The sequence below is a fragment of the Dermacentor andersoni genome, chromosome 4 (genome assembly GCF_023375885.2).
Source record: "Dermacentor andersoni chromosome 4, qqDerAnde1_hic_scaffold, whole genome shotgun sequence".
In the NCBI taxonomy this organism is placed as follows: Eukaryota; Metazoa; Arthropoda; class Arachnida; order Ixodida; family Ixodidae; genus Dermacentor; species Dermacentor andersoni.
Window position 1 is genome coordinate 49505312 of NC_092817.1, and position 27186 is coordinate 49532497.

Here is a 27186-nt window from a genome sequence, read left to right on the forward strand (position 1 = left end):
GCGTTTGGAGCGACTCTCATGATTGTAAGATACCCGCTACACTAAACACTATACGATCTGTCCTTGCTAGTTTCCTATACGTATAATGGAGCTTTAGTGCAGACTAGAGGCCCAGCCACCTCCTGGGCATCCGGAGCATCGCCTGTCCCTCTCAGTCCCGCACGAGAAGAGACCGCCCAGCTGCTGCGATGCGTTCCTTTTGGCAGCAGTGCGGAGGGAAGGGTCAAGGCACGCATTACACAATGGGGTTGCAGGCGCGAGGAGGCACCGCGGCGAGAGCAGGAAGCATGCCGCGACCGCTCACTGCTTCGGTACGCGAGGCCGAGGTGGAGGGGCGATCTTTGGGAGGCGCAGCGCGCGCCTGCTGCTGCTGCTGCTGCTGCTGCTGCTGCAGGCAGGATCGGCAGCGAGGCGCGAGGAGGGGGCAGCCAGCAGCGGACCCGAAAACCCAAATACGGGGCGACCATATCGCGAAGGCGGCCGCCATGGCGGCACTTTCGCCCGCGACGCTACGACGGCGTCGCCACGACGGGCGGCCGGAGCATGCGGAAGCCAGGAAGCACGTGTTGCGACTGACCAGGTAAGAGCCAGCGAGCGACTCACCGCATCCGGCCAGCCACCATATAAGCGTGCGCGCGCGCGTGTGTGTGGAATGCGAACAGTGTCAGCTCTGCAAGAGGCATTCTACTACTGCATGAATTTTGGGCACGCGTTTCTCGCATGGACGGGCTCCGCGGCTTGCGAACTCGCGCTAAGGTTTAGAATAGCGGAGACGCAGACGCGCGCTGGCGTGGACGCGCACCGCAATATGTAGAGGCTATATATATATATATATATATATGCGCATGCGGGTAAGACCCGATACCTCTTAATCCCTTTACTCTCACCAAATCTGACGACGCCTCTTTATTTTTTTTTTTTTTTTAGGAGTGCCATTGCTGCCGAGGAAGGTCTGTAGGTTTCGTAACGAATAATATTTATTCTTGGAAGCGGGCAACGCACAGTCGAAAAACCGAAGGACCGCGCAGTTTCCAAACAGTACAGAAACGGCATTGTAAGGCAGGCAACGCGAACTGCGATTCGTATTGCCAGATGCCCTGCCAAGAGATGGCGCACTTTATTTTTTCATTTCATTTGAGAACTTTCATCGGGAGTGTGGAGAACCGTTACTTCTTACGTAAGGATATGTTTAAGCGGCAGATGAGGATGAGCGACTGCCTCCGCAAGGCAACACCAACGTGTCGTAAGTTTCACTGAAAAAAAAAATGTCTATATAACCCGACGAGTCCTCTCAAATGTCACTTTCAGGCTGTGCTTGTTGAAAACGATCTGATCGAACCAAATATTCAGCCAAGAAACCTGCGCAGGGTACGTGGGGAAATAAAAAAAAAGGAAAATTGTACAGCAGCTGCGCTATACCTATACAACATGTAACCACTGTGAGGCTCCAAGTTCGAAGCGTGTTTTCATATAAATATGCGTATTTTCCGTTCCGAATTATATTCCTCGTGCAACTCCTTCAACGTTCTACCTTCATGTGTACTCGTTTGTCCTACAGATACCACTGTACAGCTTCGAGATGGTCACATTTGTTTCATGAAAAATGCACTGAGGCATGACAGTGTTGAACATGTGAAATAAAACGATACTGCAGAACTGTTAGGACCATAACGTCGGAGTCACTTAATGTAGTTAACCTTAGTTCATCCGGTGTAACCTCACCGTGCTATCAATTTGCTGGAATATGCCTGAACAAAGGAAGTTTTTTTTAAACAAATGACGCACCGAACTTACGCATCGCCAAATACGTGATGCTTCTTTTGTCTCTATTTTGTTTTATGGAGGAATGATTAAAGCATTTCAAGCTGTCATATTTTGCTGTATACTGTACTTAGCTGCCTGTACACTAACTCAATATTGCACCATCGTGCACTGATTTTGTACGTAGCTCATGAAGCTGCCGCAATGAGTAGCAAGCCTGTTTGTGCGGCCTTTTCACACCGCAGATCAGCTGTAGGCTATCTACCTCCCTTGTTTTCCTTACTTGGCTCGAATTTATTGCTTACAATAGCTCGAGCACGTGTCATTGTGTTTCTGAACTACGCGCTCCTTCAACGGTGTTCGGGGTCATGCATGTTTAGTTACTATGACGACTAATATCATAATCATCGCCAGTCTACGTATGTCCACCGCAAAACGAAGAGCTCTCCCATGCCACCTCCAATTACCCCTGCCTTGCGTCATCCAATTCAATCGTACGCCTGCAAGTTTCGTAATTTAACCATGCCGCATAATTGTTTGCCACAGGTGACTTCTTCACTTTCCTTCCCTTGGTGCCCATTCAGTTTACCTATGAACCGCCGTTTATTTACTATACTCATTTCATTACATAAGCTTCCCAGTTGTGCTTCTTCCTCTTAGCATCGACAAATATAGGTGAGTATGAATAAACAAAAGTGATTAATGGAACGGACCGGGGTGACCCTCTCTTACAGTATAAGGGCGAGCTGTGTTCTTGGCTTTAGAAACATTATTAGAACAATAATAAAATGAAGAACACGTTGTGTAATGACGTCAATTGGATGAGATGGTGTCATTTGTAATCGCATCTGTCATGCGGAATAACAACAACCCGATGAAACCGAACTCGCAGACCGCGGTCATCAAAGGACTCAATCGCAATGAAGCCATGTCTTCTTTAGTAGAATCAGGACAAGATCGGCATTTAACTTAGTGTAGGCTTTCATGACTGGTTGCGCTACCTTTCCCTTTACATAAACTGCTGTCAGGTGGGCGAGGTTATGCGCGGTAAGTGATACGGTACTGACGGTGCTTCATTGTAGAGAGGAAGATAACATTTGACCAACTTGAAAGAAGATGTTTTCCCGATGCGCGAATGGTACATCTATGGTGCTCACGAAAAGACCACGCAGAGTGCAAAAAAATGTTTTTGGGCGAAGCTTTCTTTTCCTGCGTTAGAGAGTTTGGCGTGGCTGTTTGCTGCTGGGTCGGTCGGTGTTTCTTTTATAAATGATGCAAATTGGGATGTTACATCTACTTAGAGCCAGATATCCCAGATACTGCACTGCAACAAGCAATACACACACATAAAAAAATTCTAACACAAGCTAACACCACCTGTAGCAACAACTCTGCAGGGGCGCGAGCTCTAAACCCACAAAAATCAAGTCACATGCACTTCTACACGGCACTTTTGCAGCATTGATGGCACCAAGAGAGATTTGCCTTTAAGAGCTGAATGCAGAAAACATTTAATATTTGAGATGGCACTTGGGTTCGTCTCATGTTTATGTGATGCTAGTGGTCCTGCAGAAAGCAAACAAGAAAGATTCGGCAATTTGGATGTAGCAAAGCACTTCGTACCAAACACCACTAGTTCGATTTTGAAGCGTATTGTGCGCAAAATTCTTCCTAGTTGTCGGTTGGTTGTTAGTGTATACCTTCCAGTTGGGGCCTTTACACGTTGGCACGATATTGTTGCTCTTTAATCACGTTATTCGCGTAAGGGTTGGTTCCCGACTATATGCTCAAAGAAATACTTTAATCTAGGACCATGAACAAACTTGAGTGCTTCGCTGCGTTCTCTGTGCTTTGTCTGTGGCTGTCTTTTGTCATGGAACACCTACTCGGACAGGATAGACAGATGATAGTTGTTTCACACACTAACAATGGAGTTTTCAAAAAAGTGATGTTTTGCGAAATCAGTATACTGTTGCACCACCGCTACTACGCAGGAAGTGAACGCAAATTTCCGCTACTTGGTCTACTTTCGCGAGACATAGCCCCTGCAACCCCACCTTCCATACCAAGCCGGCACTTATCTGACATCATCTGAAACGGCAGAACGTGACAACGTGTGATGTCACTTGACAACCTGCCCGAAGATTGGTTAACCCAACAGAAAGAAAGGAAAAGAAAAAAAAGGCTAGGAAGTGGAGCAATAGATGCAGCACAGAGTCACTGACACCGAGATATACAAGTGGCTGACCTCTCGATTATTGAAAGTCCTGAAAGCTCCGGTACGTTTCTGCGTGCGAGCGTTCCCTAAGCCCTAGTGACTCGGTTAAGAACACGCTTTGACCCTTGTCTTTATCTAAGTCAGATCAAACTGATACGCGTTAGCGGAGTGCGAAAGCAACGAACGATTGAAGTAGCACACGTATAAATTTCGGTCACCCTTGTGCAAACAGTTGCCATATTTTTCGGCATGGTGCGCCGTCAGGCCACGCTGAAACCGAGACAGTGGCAAGATACTTCCGTCACTGTCAGTTATAAGTGCAATCTGTTTAACATTAGCCGATAAAGAAACAGATAACGCGGTATTGAATACAAAATATCTTGAATCAGCTTGGTGGGCTTTGGTCGAACAGCTACCACCCGGATGTCGGTTTATAGAGTCCATGGGTTATTATTCCTAAGAAATTGTTTTATCTATTGTAGTTCAACTTGTTACGGAATCATCGCAAGGATAAGCAGTTGTAGTTTATGCACTGACATATTGTTTCAGACGGTAATGCTCGCACTACAGGGACAAGTTATGCTTACTATAAGTGAAATTACTGTCTTTCCCGAGTCGCTTGTAGGATCCTTCGGTCATATTTGCAGACTTCTGGGATTGCACTGGTTCACTTTGTTTTATTTCTGCAAGATTTCACCGTACTTCTATCTTTTTGCTTAATAGTTTCCTCAGATGAACCGGAACGACAGACATATTTAAGTACACCTGTGTCGTTGGAAACGTGTAAATAAGCGTCGAAGCTTTTGTCCCTATTGCTGCGCGCAAGGTTTTTGTCCTCTAAGCCATGGTGGCCCGTGCTCCACCGTTTCTTTTTTTTTGATCAAAAAGAAAAAGTTCGGGCAGAACTCATATCACGATGAACGTCGACGCTAATGCGATTAGCATTGAAACAATGTAGCAACACGTGTGCACCGTATTGCCACCGCAGAGACGCGTCATGTATGAGGCGTGTATGCACCCGGGCTCCTAGCTCTCGCATTATGGATGGATGGATGGATGTCATGAGCGTTCCCTTTGGAACGGGGCGGTAGGTTGCGCCACCAAGCTCTTGCTATTATGCTGCCTAATGTCCTCCCTAGGTTAAACAATGAAAAAAGAAAAAAAAAAACACTATGAACTACCACGCCCAAATTTTCTGATCCCCTATTGCGAACTGTGCTTTTGTACGTCTCCGTCTTTTGTCATTTCCCTACTTTTCTTCCACCAATCCTCCAATCGTCTCTTACTAATGCCTATTGCGGACATGTTTGCTTTACCACTGCTTCCGCTGAACCCAAGGGCTTCAAGGAGGCCAGTGGTGCCTAAATCGACCGCTGGGTAGACGTCTTCACATTCTAATAAAACATGCTCCGTCGTTTCCCTAGCTTTAGCGCAGCAAGCACATGCTTTTTCTTCCTTCTTATTTCTCGCTTCATAGGTGCGTGTTCTAAGGCATCCCGATCTCGCTTCGAAAAGTAATGAGCTTCCCTTTGAGTTATCATCTGGACGTTCCAACTTTCGTTCCAAGAACTTTCGAACATTTCGAACAAGAACATTCCAAGAACAACAACTTTCGTTCCAAGACGTTCCAAGTTACCAACTGGACGTGCCACGCCATCTAGCGGCGTCGCAGCGAAGTCCGCGCATAGCGCTTGTGTAAACATACCTGGTGATCATTCTTAAGTTTAGCAGAATTTTTAACAATCGTCTGTTGCAGATACCTTAATTCTGTTCCTTGAGCTGGATTAGACAGACGGACATTACTTGCACGAGAAATCGAAATACATATTCAACTAACTAGCAAAAATACACTAATTAACTTCTTTATTAACTACTTTACGGCACATATTGTAATTTATGAATTGTAGCCGGTGAGCTTGCAAGGCGTATCCACTTAAGTTCAATTTTCAGGATGACACCTGTTTCGATTACCAGAAAAAAAAGGAACAGAAGAGAGGAAAGGCAGGCAGGTTAACCAGACGGCACGTCCGGTTCGCTACCCTGCGCAGGGGGAAGGGGATGTCGGTATGAATTGAAAGAGAAGATAGAGTGACAACCATCGAACGGTCGCCAAGACCTGTTCCCTTGAGGTACTGCAATAACGCTTTCGGGGCTTTGTGCGCCATCGACGCACACGGTCATGGTCCACGGATCCTGATTTTCGAATATGGTTTAGAGTCGAGCCGGTTCAGTGCTGTCTGGAAAGTGCGGGACGGAATACGTGGACGTTCCAGTTACTTTTGTGCTTCAATCCATAGAATAGCATTTTCTTATTGACCCTTTTCGCGGAGATCCCATGGGAGCTGCCATGTTTGATCACGTGGTGACACGTCCATTGCTTTCCTTAACTGCCTCTGTTGCTCCTTGTTCACAATGGGTTTCTATGAAGCCGGTGCGGCTTAGCAAACCTTTGTTTCAGGAGATATCGCAGACGGTGACTGGGTAGACGAAACGAAGCTTTGGCCTCAGCTCCAGAGAACATGCAAAAGCGCTTTGGAAGCTGATTAAGCTATATGCCCAAATGGTGCGAACAGCGTATACAATGCTTGTTTTAGAAGCGAGGCTAAAGATATACTCCAAGCTATCCAAACTTTCCGCTCATGAATTGAATCAGGATTAGTGTGTTTTGCTCTTCGTTCTTTATTTGGCAAATATTTTGATGCAGCGGCTCCTCACATTTCTGACTTCCTCGGTGCGGTCACTAACTACTTATTTTCTGCCTAATCACTCGCGGATGTGCTCACTTCCGATAGATTTGTTCTTGCTGCGTGCGAGGCTTGAAACGTAGCTGTTTTGTACCTTGTAATACCTTGTAGCAAAGATGTATTATCGCTAGTAACTCGCTTACTCTTGTGCATCGTCATGAAAAACATTCAGCTTCGACAATTCCTGCGCTGTCGCTGTAGTCCGTCATTTATTGTGCGTATGTCGTGCGCATATATTCAAGTGTGCGCCCATTCACTCATTCACACGTTGGCGATAGAGTGGGCGTAAGTTTTCGTGCCAGTGGGGGTGGATGTCTGTTGATAAAGAGAGAGTGTGTGTGAATATGAAGAGGAAGAGACGTGAAACTTACTATGACAGGAAGCGGCGCTATTCACTTTATTTTTATTTTATTTGTTTATTCCGTACTGGCAGCCTGTTTTAGAGGCCCTAGGCAGGAGTGGGATATACATAAAGGCTTTAAGAACCTAATAACATGTGAAACACAAGAAAGAAAAAACAGAGAGAAAAAGAAAAGAAAGAAAAGTAAAAAAAGTAAAGAGAAAGTCTCTACTTTGTCATTGTTTAACGAGCGGTACTCACTCCTGCCGACGTTCCGGTGCTGAAGCACATTTTTTTGAAGGTTAGCGATACAACGCTGGCGGATGAGCGAATTTCTGTATCCTCGAGGAAAGCCGTACACCTCGAAGTGCTGGTAACACGTACGGACAGTTGCAGCAGCGGTCCGCGAACATGCCATTCAATATTTTTGCAGCCAACTACTGCACACGTCTTCGATTCACATGGTTCAATCCAGCATGATAGGAGCACAGTGCGTTAGCGAAAACTCAGATGCGTTTCCGACAGCTGATCGCACAGAAGCAAGGTGGAAGCGACAATGGTTTCTTATTCGTGCGCTGTCGCTGAGGCCGCGTGCGGCGCGCCACCGAAAGCGCCATCTCGTTGCTCTAGAAAAAGCTTGCTCCGCAAAAAGGGTCAATAAACTTTGGTGGAACAACAGTGCATTTTTACCGCTATAGTTTGATGGCGCATATCTCGAAACGCATGCCATCCTCAAAATTCGTTCTAAGGGGATATGTCTTTGCCTTGCAACCTCACCGGCTACAAGTATTAAATTGCAATATGTGCCATCAAGTTATTTGTTAGAAAGTTGTTTAGTAGACGTCCATCAATTCATTGATTATGCGTTTCGGTTTTTCGTTCATGTCAGCCTCTTCAGGCGCCCCAACACGCTTCGTTCTCGCAAAGGGTAGCACTTTGCACAGTCCGAGACGACGGCGTTCGAGCTCGCTACGGCGCCCTCCCCGCAGGGCCGGGTATCGCCACGCGGCAAGAAGCACGCAAAATTCTCGATAGACTGGTTGTGTCGACTCGATCGCGGCTTGCGGTTTCTCTCGAGCCCGCATCACTGGTGGACCGACCGACACTTGCAACGTAGCGGAGACGGCAAAGCCGCCAGGCGACGGGTCACGCCCGCGCCTTCGGCGCTTTCGTATTTGACTCGTCCGAGGACGATGCGGAACACACCTCGATATCGTGGAAAAAGCGTCGTCCGACAACCAGCCCCCAACGCATCAAGCGGATGAGGCTGCAGACGTCAGCTGTGGGATCCACGGGAGCGATACCGGGTACACGCTTGACGGGCACGAAGCCCGCCGCATATCAAACACCCAGGTCGCTTTGGGGGCGACTGCTCTCTGGGACCAGAACAGGCGATTCTTAAAAAAATTCTGTAAGACTTAAAAATGATTACCCCGTATATTCAGACCAAATACTTGTGACGTGGGTTCGATCCCACTCAGCACCGGTTATTTTTTCATTCTTTTTCGTCATTGAAGAGCGGCACTTACTCAGTGACGCTCGTCAAACTAACAAACGAACGAACGAACAAACGGACAAATGAACAAACGAACAAACCAACGAACTAACGAACAAACAAAAGAATTAGGGAATAAAGGAATAAAAAAACAAATTATTAAATTAGCTCTGCCGATGCGTTATAACATTATAACGAGACCTATTCTTGGTTGCAATGTCCTGAAAGCAATCATACGGTCGAAATTACAGGCGAATTGAGAATAATTACTGCCGTACGCCGAATTTTCGGTTGAAGATGAGCTTCTGGAAGGTTAATGCATCAGAATAAGAGGTTCGTTTGGAAGGTAGGATGAAGAAGTTTTAGCCTCTGGTGTTCTAGTTTCTGTACACCGTTGATGGCAGGGCCAGCTTAAAGTTCGGATCAAGCACATTTCTGAATGCGCAGTCGAAGCAGGTCACGATGCATCTGCATGACATGTAGGTGACATGTAGCTAATGACTTGTAGCCCACACGTAGCTGCATGTCATTGCAGTGCGGCATTAACGGAAATGACCTGCCGTGCGCATGATTTCAGCCGTTCTGCGCATGGGCTCACAAGAACAGGCGCTTCGAGTGGCTTACGCATGCAAGCTACGTATATCATGAACTCACCTTGACGCAGTGGGGCGCAAATGATTTCACAAGTTTTCTTCTACATTCCTTCTATCCCAGACAGCGCGCCTCAGGCTGCAACTCCGCGTATCTTTAGGCCTGTTACGACGGGGTTTAACTCTTCTTCTCTGTCTTTGTTGCTTTCCAGCGGGGTTTTCACAAACGCGTTGCCTTGACGGGCAGCTGTGCTCGTGGAGCGTGTGCAAGCATGTATGGGCGATCGCGATACTCATCAGTAACTGTCCTCGTTTGTGTATACAGAGACAGGGCTGCTTTCCGTCTTCGATAAGCTTAGCAACAGTACGCCCCTGTCGAGGGAGGGTCATAGTCTCCTGGCCTCGACGGGCGTTTGCACAGCAGCCTGCTTCAAGGGTCGCGCGCACCACTTTTACAGCGTCGCATGTTAATTGGGTAGTGACATGGCATGTTCGGATTGCCACTTCTTGAGTTAAATTAAATTTATAGGGCTCGCAACCCAGGAAAAAAAACAAGCTGCCTCAGAGCGCCATGTAAAATTCACTGTTCGTCTCTTCGATTCGGTTGCACTTTCTGAACCAGTTCTCGAGAGTGCCATGCACGATGGCGTACGAGATCACGCGGTGTCTGCACTTTCAAACAGATTTTGATCGGCGCTTTTTGGAGGAAGCTACTCGTAAGCGGAAACCTGTGACGTAGCCGTTCATAGTGGCGAGCATAAGAAATGGTTTTGTGGCTTGTACAACCAATAAAACAGAGAACATCACATACTAAAATAAGCAGCACCAAACTTCTGAGTAGATGCCCCAAAGCGCCTGAGCATAGAGCGAAGAGAACACGCAGTGATTAGGAGCCTAGCAGCGCCCAGACATCATGAGGTTTTGCTCCCACGTAACCACCTTCTTCGTCATGACGCACCACCTCCTGGGCGCCCAAACTGAAACTGGTTCGTAGAAAAGGTATTGCACTAAATTACTCAGGGCCGGTATTTTGTAGCGATGCCTTTTCCGATTCTATGCTTTTTCAGGCTTTTCGCGCTTGGCCAGTGGTCAGAGCGACGGTCTCCCCACATTATCAACGGGATCAGGCGGCCATGTGTGGTGGATGATAAGAATAGCATAGAATAAGGCATAAGGCATCGCTACAAAATAGCGGCCCTGGCAGGGCCCTCTGAAGCAAGCCAGTAGTTTTTCTGAGGTTACGACGTCCCAAACTTGCAATCAAAGTAAAAAAAAAAAGAAGGGAGAGGGAGACAAGCCGGAAGCATTACGCATGAATTTTTTTTCTCAACAGCAGTATATGAACTACTGAGAAGCGACAGTAGCGACACAATGCAACTAAAGAATGCAAAAGAAACCGACATTAAGGAAACAATCACAGAACAACTAAGCATCAACGTTTTTCCGTCACTGAAACTTTGAACAGAGTGACAACAGAGAAATGAAAACGCAACGATCTGTCCCTGGCTGACAACACATATAGAAAAACTGACCTATCGAAAGAGAGAAAAAGAGAGCAAGAATAAAAGGTCTTATTACATTTATTTTCAAACAAAACCAAATCCCTAATTACTTTTTGAATGACCGAGTCATTAAGAAAATGTTCTTGTTTTCTTGATCATGGTAAGAGACGAAATGTTGTTGTCTTTCTTTTTTATCGTTTATAAAAGACTGTTCCATTTATTGTGCGATAGTAGTCGTATAAACAAGGGTAAAGTGCCTCATACAGAATGTATGGGGTACTTTACTCCTCTTTATTCAACTTTTATCCCACAGTGCGTTTCTATCAGTCGGCCACCATATTGAATTTGGCGCTTCGTATAATAATAAAACAGTCGTGGCTTAGCGGCTGTGGTGTTGCTCTGCTAAGCACGAGGTCGTGGGATCAAATCACGGCCGCGGCGGCGGCATTTCGATGGGGACGCAATGCAAAAACACCCGTGTCCAGTGCATTGGTGGCGCGCTAAAGATCCCCTGGTGATCAAAATTATTCCGGTAGACAAAATGGATCCAAAACCACGATTAATAAAATCGTGGTTATGGCACGTAAAACCGCAGAACTCATTCATTCATTCATACTGACTGTGGCGTTTAGCCACAGTCAGTATGAATGAATGATGACCACATATTATATGGTCATCAATTATATGGTCATACCACCAGTATGACCACATAATTTGTGGTCGCCCATGTTCTTATGCAGGGTGATTCAACTATCATGCACCAAGATTTAAATATACGCAAATGCCACTTAGCTGGACAGAAGCAAGGTAATGTTGTTTGCCTTCGCTTGGAGATACTCAGATTACTTTTTTTTTTCATTACGCCTAATTACCTAATTAGCCTGAATTAATTAATCAACTTCTCAAATATTATATTTACATGAAAAGTGTCAATGAGAATATTGTAGAGCAACATGAAAATTTCCCGATACAGCTTTCTGTTGCTCAATACGCGCTACATAAAAGTGTTTTTTTTTCCGACCATGGAAGAAGCCCGCGAATATACTCAAGATAGCCTCGAGCGGCCAGTCGCGCGGCAATTTTCTCATTGACACTTTTCATCTAGTTCTAATGTTCGAGAACTTGAGTAATTCATTCAGAATAATTATGTCATTTGGCGGAATGCAAAAAAAAATAGAGTAGCCTGAGTATCTCCAAGCGACGGCAAGCAACATTACCTTGCTTCTGTCCAGTTACGTGGCATTTGCATATTTTTAAGCCTCGGTGCGTGGTAGTTGGGACACCCTGTATACAGTTGTGGCAGACGCAGGAAACTGTGCTTCAACCATAACGTCGGCGCCTCCTCACGACAGGTGCACCGCGCGGCCCGGGCATGTCTTTTTCGGCACCCCCGCTGCGCGTGGCGGTGCTCGGCTCGGGACCGGCGGGCCTGGCTGCGGCCAAGTCGTGCCTCGAGGCCGGCCTCGAGCCCGTCGTGTTCGAGCAGGCGGAAGCCCTGGGCGGGCTGTGGCGCTTCCGACCGGACAGCTCCCCGGGACGGCCGTCGGTGATGCGCTCGACGGTGATCAACTCGAGCAAGGAGCTGACGGCGTTCAGCGACTTCCCGCCGCCCGCCCACTTTGCCAACTACATGCACCACTCGGTGCTGCTCGAGTACCTGCAGATGTACGCGCGCCACTTCCGGGTCGCCGAGACGATCCGCTTCGGACACCAAGTGGTGCGCATCACGCCCGCCCGCGACCACCAACAGAGCGGCAGGTGAGGGTGGGCGTGGCACGGAAGAGCCACGAATGCGCTCGAGGCTAACCGCAGACACGTATTGGGACGCGTAGAGAGGCTGGTTTCAGGTGTATATAAAGCACAGAGTATAGAGTATAGAGGTGCATATGTCGCCACCGAGGCGTCCCCAAACGTCGGCGTAGCTTTTGCAGCGTCTCCCCGCCCCGGAGGCTGCGCCCCTTCTTACTTTTGTGTGTCCTCCAAGGCAACGCCTACGCCAACGTGCTGAGGTTAACATCCCTTTTAATGCCAACTCGTTCCCATCCACCATGTCCTCTTCCCAAAGCTCAAGTCCCCGAGAAAGCGATTCCTTACGCTTCACCCGTACCTGCAGGTGGGACGTTACAGTCAAACATCTGGCCACGGGCAGCGTCACGTGTTCGCCCTTCGACGCCGTCATGGTGTGCACGGGCCACCACGCCTTTCCGGCGCGACCCGCAACGCTGCGGGGCCTGCAGCGCTTCGGCGGGACCGTGCTGCACAGCCACGCGGTCAAGGACTGCCTGCGCTTCCGAGACCGGCGTCTGCTCGTGCTGGGAGCCGGGAACTCCGCCATGGACGTCGCCACCGAGGCCAGTCTCTTCGCGCGAAAGGTATATACGCGAACTCGCCGGCAGCCTTGATTACAGGGACACTAAGTAGCAGCACTAAATACGTTTAGATGAGTAAACTACTACTTTGAAACTATTTTCTTACTGCTGACGAGAAGAGGTTGGCTAATAACGAGTAAAATGAAGGTCTTGAATTATAGAACAGCCCAACACGGGTCAGCGACAGAAGACGACCCAGAAAGCGTTGAACACATGCGATCGAACCCGATGTATTAGAAAATATAACTTCATAACGTCAGAAGTTGGGCTTGTTGGCAGATCATCTTGAATTGAGAACTCTTTTGTCGGTGTTACGTGTTGCGTTGTTGTGAATACAAGATAATCAAACAAAGAGCACAGATTCTGATGTCGTCAAGAAAGTAAAGACAAATATTTTCTTTTTCTTTTTTTGAATTTCGCGCTGAAGCCACAGCGCCGATATACGTCACAGTTACGTCGGGGATTTTGAGGCATTTTCTTGTATTTGGGTGTTTTGGGCGCAGCACGCGTTCTCGAAACTTTCTAGGTTGAATGCATGGTTCCTTTTAAACGCAGTGTTCTTCTTGTTGGCAGATGAGCCACTGACTACAGATGGAGCAGATGATGTCAAAACTCGTGACGTTGTGGCGATCTAGTACACAAAGTTCAGAGCGGCGAAACCACCAGTCCTTTCTTTTTGTGTGTTTTCGGGCTTACCGAACTTCCTCCCACGCTTCTGGTTTTGTGGATGAAGAGGTGAACTTTGCTAACACAGCTTAGCTTCTTCTTCAGCCTTCCCGTAGGACTGTGAGGTGGTTTTAAAGGGGCACTAGAAACGAACGTTAAGTTGGGTTATATTGGCAAGTGGCACTTCTGGTATACTACGACCATCAGCCCGCCCTACATATAGCTCACCGTGATATCTTTAGAATTGGAGAGCGTATTCTTGGAGGACTGGTTAGCATGGGTTATCGACAAAGAAGAATTACGTTGCGTTTTAAAACAACCAAGGACTCAACATAGTGTTTTCTGAACAAAAACTACATAAAAATAGCAAGTTCTTTGGAATCGGTGACGTCATACCAACTCAGTGGCGATGTGTTCCATGTGCGAGAAAAAAAAAGTGAGCACGAAACTTTGGCCCTCGATTTCCTGCGCTAATGAACCAATCTTTCTTCGTCAAATGCATGCAAGTGGAGTCCTAAAAAGTACTTTACCAGGCAAAACTAACTCAGCGCTGCAGTTTAGCGTCCGTTTAAAGTTGGAAGAAAGTTACCTTACAAAAAATATCACCGTTCGGAAATCTAACGTACTCGCGGACAACCTTCTGTGTCAGTGAAGGGAGAGCTTCGGCGGCAAAGCGCGCACAAGTGAGAGCGCTTCTGAGGAAAAGTCCCGCATTTTCATCCGCGTTAGTTTCAGCTGGGAAAGAGTAAACACAAACTCCTGCACTGCAACAGCAAAATAAGGCAATACACACCGCTGACTGCGTTCTGGTTTTTACTTCCGCGTCCGGGCGAATGCGAAGCCGCCGCACGTGGTAGCATTCAGTATCTGTTCCGAGAAAGCAGAAATGCTGTGCACCCTAATTTGTGCGGTAACCCATGGGCAGAACCTCCGAACCCGTAGCTTTCCCTCCATCACCACAAGAAGTTAAATTATTATCGGCGGTTTTAAGTGCCAAAACCACAATATGATTATGAGGCATGCCGTAGTGGGGGACTCCGGATCAATTTTGACCCCCATGGTATCTTTAAAGTCCTCCCAATGCACGGTACGCAGGCATTTTTGCCTTTAGACCCCATCTGAATGCGGCAGCCGCGGCCAGGATTCGATCCCGCGACCTCGTGCTTAAGCAGCGCAACGCCATAGCCACCACGCCACCATGCAGCGGGTACCGCAGAAAGTTGTCACCGAGGACCAAAGCAGCCCTGCGCAATAGCGTTATTTCACGCGCAATGAAATGGAACGTCTAATGAGCTTTTGAAAATTCTGCGCAAGAACTAAGTAGAATGCGAATTCTTGATCAATTATCTGAGGAAGTTTCTGCGTTTTGCGGCCTGCTTCTCATTCGCATTTGTGCATTCTAAAAGCATTTTACGGCGTTTAGACTGGCCGTGAAGACTGGCTGTGCAATCTGCTAGGACCAGTTTTCACACGACTTCACACGACTAGGTCGGCCTAGTCGAGTGAAGTCTAATATTGAACTAAGAAAAGAAAAAGAAAGAGTGGTAAGAAAAAAACTTTTATAATGATTTTGGTGGCTATGCTGGGTAAGTGAAGATAGGTGGCGTCAAGAGGCGTTCAAGAACATAGTGCGATGACTTTGGTTCCGGCGCCTGCAGTATACGCAAAGCATGACCTTCGAGATGTGTTTCCGTTATTGTGATGGTAGCTGTCACTGAAGGGTGGGATGTGAGCACCTCCTTATGCTTATATATATATTTTTAATTTATATCATTTCGAGCTAATCTTGTCTAATAACAGTGATTATCATCTATGATGCCTGCTCTTCCTTTCTTTATCTCTACACAGTCGATACTTTACCGCAAGAAACGCTTCGTCACGCGCACGTCATTCGTGACCTGAAAAGTCCACACGCGATAGATGCCAACGGTTGTTAGGAGCAAGATTAGCCCTAAAGTGTGTAAATCTTTTTTTTTTTTAGTTTACTCCACCTATGGAATGTAGCATCGAAAGGAGTAGAACGTAAATATAGAGGTACACCACTCTGCTTTCGCTGCAGCTTGCTCATGTGAGTAAAAAAAAGTACTAACGCGGTAAGAAAAATATCTCTAGTCCTAGCTTTGTTAAGGTTTATAACAGTGACCAATCCATGCAAATGCAAGTGCTGTGCATGGCGTTCAATGTTGCGGCTTCCCGTTCTTGTTATACAAAGCATGACGTGCCAGAATCTATAGAATACGAATTATTAATCGTGCTGGGACGTCTCTGCTTGCTGTCAGACAAAAGGAAAGCGCTCCCTACAGGGTGGTGAAATGAAAGCCTCTCGAGTTTAAGTGAAATACGCGAAAAAAAGGCCGAGTTCGTTCTATTGTAATAAACTTAAAGAATCAAAGTCGCGTAAGATCAAGAGCAAACTTCAAAACACCCATTGGTATAAATAGCTTACCAAGGAAGTAATGTGAGCAGATACGAGGCGCTGAACGCCTGTAGTAATCGGTGATGGAATTGTAAGTGTACTGTGGACACCAGCTATACCTGCAGGTTCTTTTAAACATGGGATGTCATTGCATAAGCACAGAATGCAAGAATACCAAATGCCCTATATATGTTATCATCGAGTGCGATAGAACCTTGGACGTTTCAACAATGTCTACCGGATTGCACACTTGAGTACTGAGAACTTGCGTGAGCATGTGTTCGGAAATTTTTGCAGAACGGCAGCATGTGCTCTGCGCACTTATACGTGTAGCAGTCGAAGTACTCTGATGTTCTCGTGCGAACAGTTGGAGAAATGAAGATGTGTGGTCCTATAGCCAAAATCTTTGATTCTTTTGATGCGGCTCTATTTGTTTCTTTCTCATCTGTCACGCACCCTTCCCGATCCCGGCGACAGCAGGGCATGACTTCGCGCGAGTCCTTGACGAAAGGCACAGAGACAGGGAGTGGAAAATGAAAAGAAAAAGCGGCAGCGAAAATAACGCATGCACACACGCACGCTCGCATGCACGTACGCAAGCAACCACACACGTACACACATACTCGCATGCGCGCACGCACACACGCAAGCAAACAGACTCGCATTCAGGCACTTACACACACACAGACACACACATGCAAACACACTCGCACGAACGCACACACATAGGCAAGCAAACACACACACTAGCATGCACGCACACACACGAGCAAACACACACACACTCGCATGATTGACAGCATGCAAGCACACACACACACGCAAATACACACATGCACGCACGCAAGCAAACACACATATACTCGCACGCACGCACACACACACACACACACACACACACACACACACACACACACACACACACACACGCACACGCACACACACACACACACACACACACACACACACACACACACGCACACACACACACACACACACTCGCGTGTATGTACGTACGTAAGCAAGCACACACACATACTCGCACACATGCATGCACGCACAAATGCAAGCAAACACACACACATACTCGCATGCACGCACGCACGCACGCAAGCAAGCAAACACACATATACTCGCATGCACGCACACGCAAATACATTCGCATGCACGCACGCACACACGCAAGCAAACACACACACATACTCGCACGCACGTACGAGCACACACACACACACACACGCACACACACACACACACACACACACTCGCATGTACGCACGCAAGCAAGCACACACACACATACGCACATGCACGCATGAACGCACACACGCAAGCAAGCAAACACACACGCACGCACTCTCATGCACGCACGCACACACACACACATACTGGCATGCACGCACACACACGCAAATACACTCGCATGCACGCACGCACACACGCAAGCAAACACACACACACACGCATGCATGCACACATGTAAACACGCAAGCAAACACACTCGCATGCAGGTACACACACACACACACACACACACACACACACACACACACACACACACACACACGCACACACGCACGCACACACGCACGCACACGCGCACACGCGCGCGCGCGCGCTCGCATACACTCGCATGCACGCCCGTATAGGCACACAAGCAAACACACACACAGATGCGCGCGCGCTCCATGAGAACAGTTCACGCCCCCGTTTCCACTCTGCGGGCCAAGCGTGAAGTCAGCGTCAGTGAATAACGCCGTGCATAGCAACGCCGTAGACCGTAGCAGCTCACTACACGCGATTTAGTGTGCGTGCTGAACCTCGCCACGCAGTACCGGAGCAACGAATCGACGATTCCGCCTATCGCATGCATCCGCCCATATTTGCGTAAGTACTGACGAATGATTGCGTATGGGCCGTTGCGAAAAAGCTGACGTTTATCCTTTGGAGCTCTCACTTTCAACATACCGCGACGGCATCGCGCGCAAGGTTAGATGGTCAGCGCACGCAAGGGAATGAACACGAACACCCGCAACCGGACGTCGTTTTGCGCTCGGTAAAATGTCGATGTGGCGGGCAACTCCGTACGATGCGAGCCTTCTCGCGATGGAACAGAACCGAGAATAGTTTCTCGCATGTTATTTCTCGGGGTCCCGCATATACGCGACGCAGTGCGCCCAGCAACAAGGACCGCAATATGCACGCGTGCAGAGAGGCGCTGCGCATTCCGTGTCCGCCGTAGACAAACACTTCCTTATGCCAGTGGGCCCTTGTGGTCAGCATTGAGGGCGGACGGAATGTGCCGGTGTGCCATGGCGGACATATGCCCTTTCCCAAATGAGCTACACCGTCTGGCACGCGACATGCGTAACAACGAAAGTGGATAACCTTCGATTTTGCCGCTGCAGCGCCACGCCTTTCGATTTCTGTCTTTCTTTTTTCCCTCAATACGCGCGACAAGGCTAGCAAGCACGTAGCGACCTCTAAAAAAGGATAATTGTGATGGGGCAGCCGCTTAAATGAATTATTCTCATCATGAGTTACGAAGGCATCGGTCAGCTAACAAGAAAGAAAGAAAGAAAGAAAGAAAGAAAGAAAGAAAGAAATGAAAAGAGCAGTAACTGTTGTTAAGTACGAATTGGGTTTGGTTGTTTTGATATCGTAGAAAAAGAAAGGGGCAGGTGGGGGAGCAACATCGTGTCAGAAGAGTACTGAACGAAAAGACAAAGGCGAGGGCTGACACGCAGTTGATTGATCTTATTGCACAATAGAAGTAAATACAAGCACAGAAATTGATTGATTGATTACGAGGAAAGAAGAGGGATAAAAGAAAAAAAAACAGGAGCGCGAAGGAGTGGCGGAAGATAGGTGAATGTAACTGCAGTGCTGTCATTGCGGGCGTAGGCGTATAGCGCCGTCATAATATGAAAGCGTAATGAGTGGGGATGAGCGAATATTCGAAATTTTCGAATAACGAATTGAATAGTCACTACTCGTAAATACGAATATTTTTCGTGTAGTTTCCACTTATTTCGAAACGTCAACCGTGCGCAATGAAACATAAAATTGGAGCAACAAATACGATAAATTTCATCTGCGTGGGCATATAGTTTTTATAGGCATAAAGCATGAGAACTTACGTAGTCAAGAATGCTACGTCGCACAGGGATCCAGACTTTAGCGACTACACAGCGTTCATTCACACACCCCGAAGTCCTTAATGGTTCATCTGCGCTTTTAATAAACAACGCTTCATAACGTACAACATAATGATGGTAGCTCAGTTGCTAACCCTATACGACTACTAAAATGTGAACCTCGTTTTATATCAATTCAGAAGACGGCTGCTCATTATTGGAAATCCATTCCAAAGGTATTCAATACTGGAGTCAATTCAATTCGCTTCTGGCACTCGATTCATATTCGTTTCGGTCTCATAGTTTACTATTCGCACGCCACTAATAGAAAGCGTCAAAGGAAATGAGCGAATGTGGATTCACTAATAAATACACACAATATGAAAGAAAGTTCTTGATATGGATGAACGACTGCAACTGATCTCTTTGCTAAGCAGGGTAATTAGGGATGCGCTGACGCACGAAGTGTCTTGCCTTTGAGACCTGCAAAGCGCATACATTATTAAGCAGGTACGTACCTTGTGCGTCAGAGCACCTTTTCTTACGCTACACTTGGTAGAGAGATCAATTTCTTAGACTGCATGTTCAGCTTATCAACGTCTTGCCTTCGTTTTATTTTCGTTTTTGCTCGCTGCGTATTTTTTGCGATGACGCAATAAACTCCTTCTGTTGCCAGCTGGCGCTTGCGTTTGTCTTCTACCTTCAATCCTGTCTTCGCGAGCAGTTGTTCCTTTCTTAACAAGAAGCAGAACCCGTATTCACAAAAAGCTCGTACAATATTATTGAGATATTTTTCAGCATGTTAGGTTGCAAAGACGCCCGTGCCCCGTGCAATGTGTGCACGTTAAGGATTCCCTGGTGGTCAAAATTAATCCGGAGTCTCCCACTACGGTGTGCTTCATAATCGAATCATGGTTTTGGCACGTAAAACCCCAGAATTAAATTCAATTCAAGAAAGTGGACGCACACAGCGCTGAATTAACTCAGTGAACTAACAACTAACTGAGTTGTTAGTTCAGCGCTTTGTGTGTCCACATTCTTGTCCCCGTCTAATACGCTGAAAGATACCTCAATAATGCAGAGCCAACTAGTCCAACGCTGAACCTCGGTGAACTCTTGCGACAGAATTGTTTTCGTAAGAAAAAAATTCAGTCAATCCTGATGCTGGACATATTATTAGCGAAGGCGACCGACCAATGGCAAAGAGAACTTATGGACGAAGAACTTTCTGAATTCAGCACTAGAAGAAGAAAGAACCGATTTCAATCTATGTTATTTCTTTCTTGCGCGGAAGGCGTCTGCTGAGGTCAGTGCACAAAATGCATGAGTCCGTTGATTTTGAAAGCACCTAAGCACGAAGCCTACGGGCAACATACCTCATGTCAAATGCCCATTGAAAGTACTTTTCATTACCTTTATGATGCACGGGAGCACATAGTTAAAATGTTTGTCGGGACATTCGTACATAGCCCCCTGTGCGAGGCGCTTGTCAATATATGGCTGGCGCCGGCAGCTCCTGATATGCCATATATACGAGGGACGTTCCGAAAATAAGTTTCTTTCTTTTTTTGTTAAAGAGAAGGTGGTACACAAGGTGAAAAAAAAATTACCATAAGAATCCACGCCCGTTCCTGGTTCAACGACGGAAGTAGCGTCAGCGGAGGAGGAATGACGCATGCGCAGAGCGCCGAAGAAGAGAGAGCAGCAGCAGACCGGCGTGTCTAATGTTATTCGAGCACAAATCACGATGGCAGACAGATGTGTGCTGACCACGTGGTCGCCAGTGGAAGTGCGTGCTGTTTGTCCGGTATGAATGGGCACGTGGGACTAGCGTGTCCGTCATCCACGAACGCCTACAGATCATGTATAATGAAGAGGTCGTGCCTCAGGCCTTGCATCGCAGGGCACCGAGTTTTACCAGAGTGCTTTCTTCAACCTGATTACACGCTACGACAAGTGTCTCAATGTCGGTGGAGACTATGTGGCAAAATAGTGCAAGGTGCATAGTTTCTGATGCCATGGTACACATATATATATATATATATATATATATTGTTTTTGGAAATAAAGTTTCCATGTGAAAATAAATGACGAAACTTACTTTCGAAAGGTCCCTCGTAGAATGTAGTCTTCAGTGACACTGGAAATAAAGAGAAAGAAAAAATAAAGAGAAAGAAAGAAAGAAAGGAAAAGTTTATTAAAGTCAAATGTTTCGTACTGTTGGGAAAAATGAGATTACGACAAAGGTAGACTTCTTAGCAGTTGACTCCGTCTTCCTCGAGGCTGGACGCAGTGGACAACACCTCTCTCCTTCGCCAAGGCCAGGAAGCTGGGCAGCAGGTCTTTTTCTTTATAAATAAATAAAAACTAGGCTCGCACGTTTTATAAAGCGAGAACGAAGTCTCAGAGGTCCCTCGGTGATCTGAAATGTACAGCTCCATAAAGACGAATGAGAGCGACACGCATCGATCGCACCACGAACGTGCCCAATTAGCACGGCGAGCCGTCGGTGTTGCATAGGTTGAAAAGCATGCAAGGTTACTCAGCGCTACGGCTCTTATTGTGTCACAGAGGCACTGCCGCTCTCTGCCCCTCTGACGTCGTGCTCGCCGCGCGCGACCGCAGGTGTACCTGAGCACCCGCCGCGGCACCTGGGTCCTGCACCGGGTGGCGCCCAACGGGTTGCCCATGGACACGCTCATACAGCGCCGCTACTTCCAGCACTTGCCCCTGTGGCTGCTGAACAGGATGGCGGAGCGCGAGTGCCAGAGGCTGCTCAACCACGAGCTGCTCGGCCTGAAGCCCCGACACCACCTCTTCCAGCAGCACCCGACCATCAACGACGCACTGGCCAACCGCGTGCTTAGCGGCACTCTCGTCATCAAGGGTGACGTCGACGAGTTCACGGAGACGGGCGTCCGCTTCCGCGGCGACGCCGAGGACACCAAGGTCGACGACGTCGTGCTCGCCACGGGATACGACATCAGGTGAGCGGCGACAGGAGCGCATGCATGTAACATGCCTCCGGTAGAAGTGCGCTGTATACAGACGGAGGTTATATGCGGGGGATCACTGCACGAGGGTGGGCGAACGAAACATTGAGAAAACGTTTGGGCCAGTCATCGTGCTCGTACGAAGGGAACACTATACGCTTATGCAGCAGAGGTATTTAAAGAACCATTAACAAGCTAAACTCATCCGCTCCGTTACTGCCCTTCGCTGCGCCACTTTCCTCATCCACTCTCACGCTTGCTTAGACTCACCCAACCACTCATTCGTTTTTACTTATACATTTATCGGTTGTTCCGTAGGTAAAAACTTCCTGAAGTATATGCTTGGATGGTTAACTCTTTCAACGAGCAAACCAGCTAGAGCTTCTATATATATTCTTACGGATCGACTGCGTACCAGGATGGAGGAGGTGCGCCACAGAGCAATTAAGACGACGATGGTGTGAGACGCACACTCGCGCGAGCACCCGTTCGGACACATCGCCTTATAAAGCTTGCCGGTTCACTGTAAACGGTATGTAAATATACCTCTCGTCTACGTCACAATGTCACACTTAACTATATCCTTGGCAGCACAATTCATTAGAGTATGTGGCATTTTCTGAAACTGCAGCTCCAGGCATCGCGGGCCCAAGCCAAACCAACCCCTCAAAAAGCCGATTGATTTACATAATGACAAGTATAAGTAGCATCTCGGATAGCTGCGCGGAACCAAACTATGATCGGCACAGCACCCGCTTGTTTCATTGTTTCAGGTTTCCCTTCTTGGACGAGTCTTTGCTGCGGATTGAGGGCAATCAGCTTCCGCTGTTCAGATACGTGTTCCCGGCACACCTGGAACATCCCGAGACCCTGAGCTTCCTAGGCTATATCCAGCCGCTCGGCGCAATCAACCCCATCGCCGAGATGCAAGCACGCTGGGTCGTCCAGGTTCTTCTGGGCAACGTCCGGCTACCTTCCAAGGCAAGTGAAACCGTATCCTAACGATTGGTCGGCCGAGAATAGGGACTCAGGCACGTCCGCGAGGGCGAGAAATAGTGAACTTTCTTTTCACAGACTCTTGCTGCTGACAATAAGGCCGCGGTTCGTCTCCTGGTTGATGTGGCCGCGTACCAATGTAGGCGCATGCAGGACGTAAAAACGCTGGTGTGCTTAGATATAGGTGCCCATGAAAGAAGCCCAGGTTCTCAATATTATTCCGGCGCCTATACAATTGCGGTGTCTCCCATAGCCTCAGTGCTGCTTTTAGACAATCAATCAATCAATCAATCAATCAATCAATCAATCAATCAATCAATCAATCAATCAATCAATCAATCAATCAATCAATTCAGTCAATCAACCAATCAATTGAAGTTAATTGTATGTTCCCCCCGCAGGAGGAGATGATTTCCGACGTGGAGCGTACGGAGACGTCACAACGCTTACGCTACGTGTCAAGCCCACGTCACACCATCCAGGTGGACTACATGCCGTACACGCGCGACCTGGCTCGCCGCATCGGCGCCGACCCGAGCCTCGCTAGGGCGCTGATGCGGCGGCCGGCGCTTTTCTGGGCGTTGCTCGCAGGACCGCAGGTGCCCTACATGTTCCGGCTGCAAGGGCCGCACTCGTGGCACGGAGCGGCAGAGGCCGTGATGGGCACGCAGTGGCGCATCGAGGCACCGATAAGGACGAGGCGCCATTCGGCCGTCGAAGACAGCGGCGGCGGCGGAGTCTCTTCACCGCGGTCACTGAACAAGCTCTTGGGCGCCGACAGGACTGTCGCTCACGCTCTCGAGATGGCCATCGTCATCGTCAGTGTGTGCGTGGTCGTTGTGCCGCTGTTGGTGAACTACCTGTTTGCGGGATGAGGTACACATCCCACGCACCACAACTCTTCCTTCGCAAGCACTTCGTGTCACTCGGCGAAGAATTCTCACAAGAACCAACTCAGGGAGCCTCGGGCAATCCGTCTGGCTAATTTGTGTGCAACACCATAAAGTCCTAGAAGTCATGTTGGACTTGACTATTCGTGCGCGGTGTTCGAGGCGTCTAAGTGGCATGCACGTGTGGGCCTTCCTCCCAGCGCCACAAGAAACGAAGATCGGTGCTCAACTCGAACCTTCGTTTTCTGTCGGCACATTGTCATAAAGAGTTTTCGTGGAATGTGCAGGCAATCGATCCGACCGTCGAAGTCGAAGAATAAGTGCACGCTTACGGTGCACACTTTTACGCGTCGCCATTGTACGATATGCAACGCTATCTCCACCTAACGAACGTGCCAAACGTTGCGCTTCGTTATAACGTCATCTTCGGATACTTTAGCCGAGGCTACACGCCCTGTAGAACAACCACTTGACAGCTACGGCTACTTACAATTACACCCCACCTCACGAGCTGTTTACTCTGCACTGTCCTGCTCGTATCCTCTTGGAATTTGTTTGAATTTTTATGATGAAACTAAATTACAGGAAGCAATGAGGTTTTGTTCTCGAACAAAAAAAAAAAAAAACATGCGACAGTCAGCCGATGCACACTCGCGGCCGAATTCACGAAGCTTTTCGTTCGTAAAAGCTGTTTGCCGATGGCCGACCCCCGCCTTCGCAAATGTGTCCAAAACCACGACTGGCTGCCACCTCTTCTTACGACAGTTGTAGCGTGAAAACGTTTTTCGTGAATACGAGCCTATGTACTGTGCGCCTTTAATTTTTCATCCTATCCATCTGGAGTAGCACGCTAGGCATGCCGCCAGGCAGACATCTCCGTGATCCATTAAAGTGTCTCTCTCTCTTGTCAGTAAAACAAAGAAAATGTTTGAGCTTTGCATTTGGAATTATAATGTACGCATAAAGTGACTGCGCTGACCCTTCAGCGATAAATAGTCGTCTGCGTCTCTGTGTCCGCAGCTAATAGTATACAAGTTGTTATCCATGAAAAGGATTCCCGAAACGTTTAACAACCTTTGTATCTTATGACGGCTTTGCTGCTCGCAAAGCATACGTAATGAGTAAGTACGAATCTAACTCTAACGGTTCTTCCATTTTTCTGCATAGATCTCAATCCGCGTTCAGCGGAAAGCGTTACATATATGCTATACAGGTTGTCCCACGTAACTTGAGCCATGGCTTCAAAAAAGAAAGGCACACCAATGCGAATTGAACCGAACGTACAATGTTGGCAATAGCCTAAAGTAAATGAGACTGAATTTTTTTAGTTTCGCCATAATAATGACCTAACTACATTTGTTTCCGCAACTCTTCAAATTAATGACTTAAGACCATAAGTGTGATACACAAATTTGAAGAGCACGTTCAGAAACCACCTAATAAATTGCCTTCTACGCCATATGTCTCGCGTAGTTCTTTCCGCGTGCGAAAGAAAGTCCGAGAAATGCGAAAGAGGACAACGTGATTGGCCTTTGCGCATTGCTATTGTGCTGCACTAAAGCAGCACAATAATGCAGACCAATTTAAGCACAATTTAATGCAGACCAGCATGAAATTTTTTTAGTGCTGGTCAAATAGCACAGTTTTGTTCGATACAGTAAAGGAGACACGTAGTCGCGGAAGGCTCACGTTGCCATATATGGCTGAGAGGCTTAGGCGGCTGAAGGCCGATGTCACTTTGCAGCGAGACCAAGGTAGTCACGCAACACCAGACTGGTTATAATACATTTGAATATGCAAGTGATAACGCTGGAAGCTGTGCCTGGAAAACCAGCACGTTGTTCGTCCGATGATGCAATTCCAATGATGCAACCTTTCTACCACGTTATGCCATTGAAGAAAGGACTTGATGTCCTAAATGCTTGAACGATTACCCGCCCCACGCCAACATACGGTATAGGCGTGTGTTAGTGCGAGCGCCTATATTCAATCGCATAAGTTCCCGCTTCACTCAAAGGATTAAGAATTTCTTCCTATACCAGACAGCTAGCAAAATGACGATGATGGTGTTGGTTAATGTTTTATTCAGGAAACGCTTATTTTCGTCCTATGGTGGGAGGCATCCCTTACTCCAGGAAGCCTTGGCGCCGAGCCGTCCTCTTCGCCCGGTCAACAAGCTTGCGCTGGTCATCCGGGTGGGATGGTCAGCACGTGCTCCTACTACTCAATGAACAAAAATAAACTATCCAGCAGACTTCAGCGATTGCATCGGCTCTCAACTATGCTGCATTCTCTCCCAGCGCGTATCGCAGTTTTATACGCTTGTTTGCTTGTACCTAAAATTGCTTGTACCACTATATATGATGTTGGGAGAGAGAGAGATACTTTTTGAGAATATTGTATTAAATGAAAGTAAAGATATGTAAAAGTGAAATATTTTAAGTAATAATTAAGAGAATAGTATAACGTTTGTGTTATTAAAGACAGAAAATCCTTGTTTATAAATCATGCTGGGAATTTTTTCTTCTTTGTGATCCATGCACACAACTCCGTTTCTGTATGATACAGTATTCAGCTCAAAAGTGCATGTGCCGTTAATCTGCGTTATATATGCGATATAGTTTACAGCCTCGGTGAAGTCGTTTTGAGGGCGCTGGCTGGGGACTATCAACCTCGGATGCCGCATAATTTCTGTGCAATGGCTGTCACGAACGATATGATGCTGTGAAACTTACCAGATTTTCACGAAATAAAGAATTTTCTTTTCAATACGTCTGGAATGCTCATATAAACGACACTTGATGGCTGTGAATCATGTGGGACAATATGTAATACCACTCGTGAGTCGCGGTCGTTACAACGTCACTCATGAAAGCGACGCACTCGATGTTTTCGACGTAGTTTACTGCCGAGCTTCTGGTTCTTTGCCGAATCCTCCATTGTGGGTACTTGATATTGCAGAAGCGATGCAGACCACTTAGCTGAAAAGGGTCCCCTCGTCCTTTTTCAGTGGTCACGAAGTCATTGTGGCGTTATCGCAGACGAACGCGCGAATGAAGCGGCTAGGTT

At 47.4% G+C, this 27186-nt stretch overlaps 1 protein-coding gene across 1 annotated transcript; it reads left to right on the top strand.

Annotated features, from left to right (window-relative positions):
- LOC126536665 (flavin-containing monooxygenase 5-like) lies at positions 1 to 26888 on the top strand. The gene is made up of 6 exons (XM_055073711.2): positions 1 to 580; positions 12003 to 12408; positions 12764 to 13022; positions 21864 to 22225; positions 23005 to 23212; positions 23629 to 26888. Exons 2-6 carry the CDS (start codon positions 12023 to 12025, stop codon positions 24100 to 24102), a joined length of 1689 nt encoding a protein of 562 aa, XP_054929686.2. The 5' UTR covers positions 1 to 580; positions 12003 to 12022; the 3' UTR covers positions 24103 to 26888.
- The last annotated feature ends 298 nt before the right edge of the window (positions 26889 to 27186 follow it).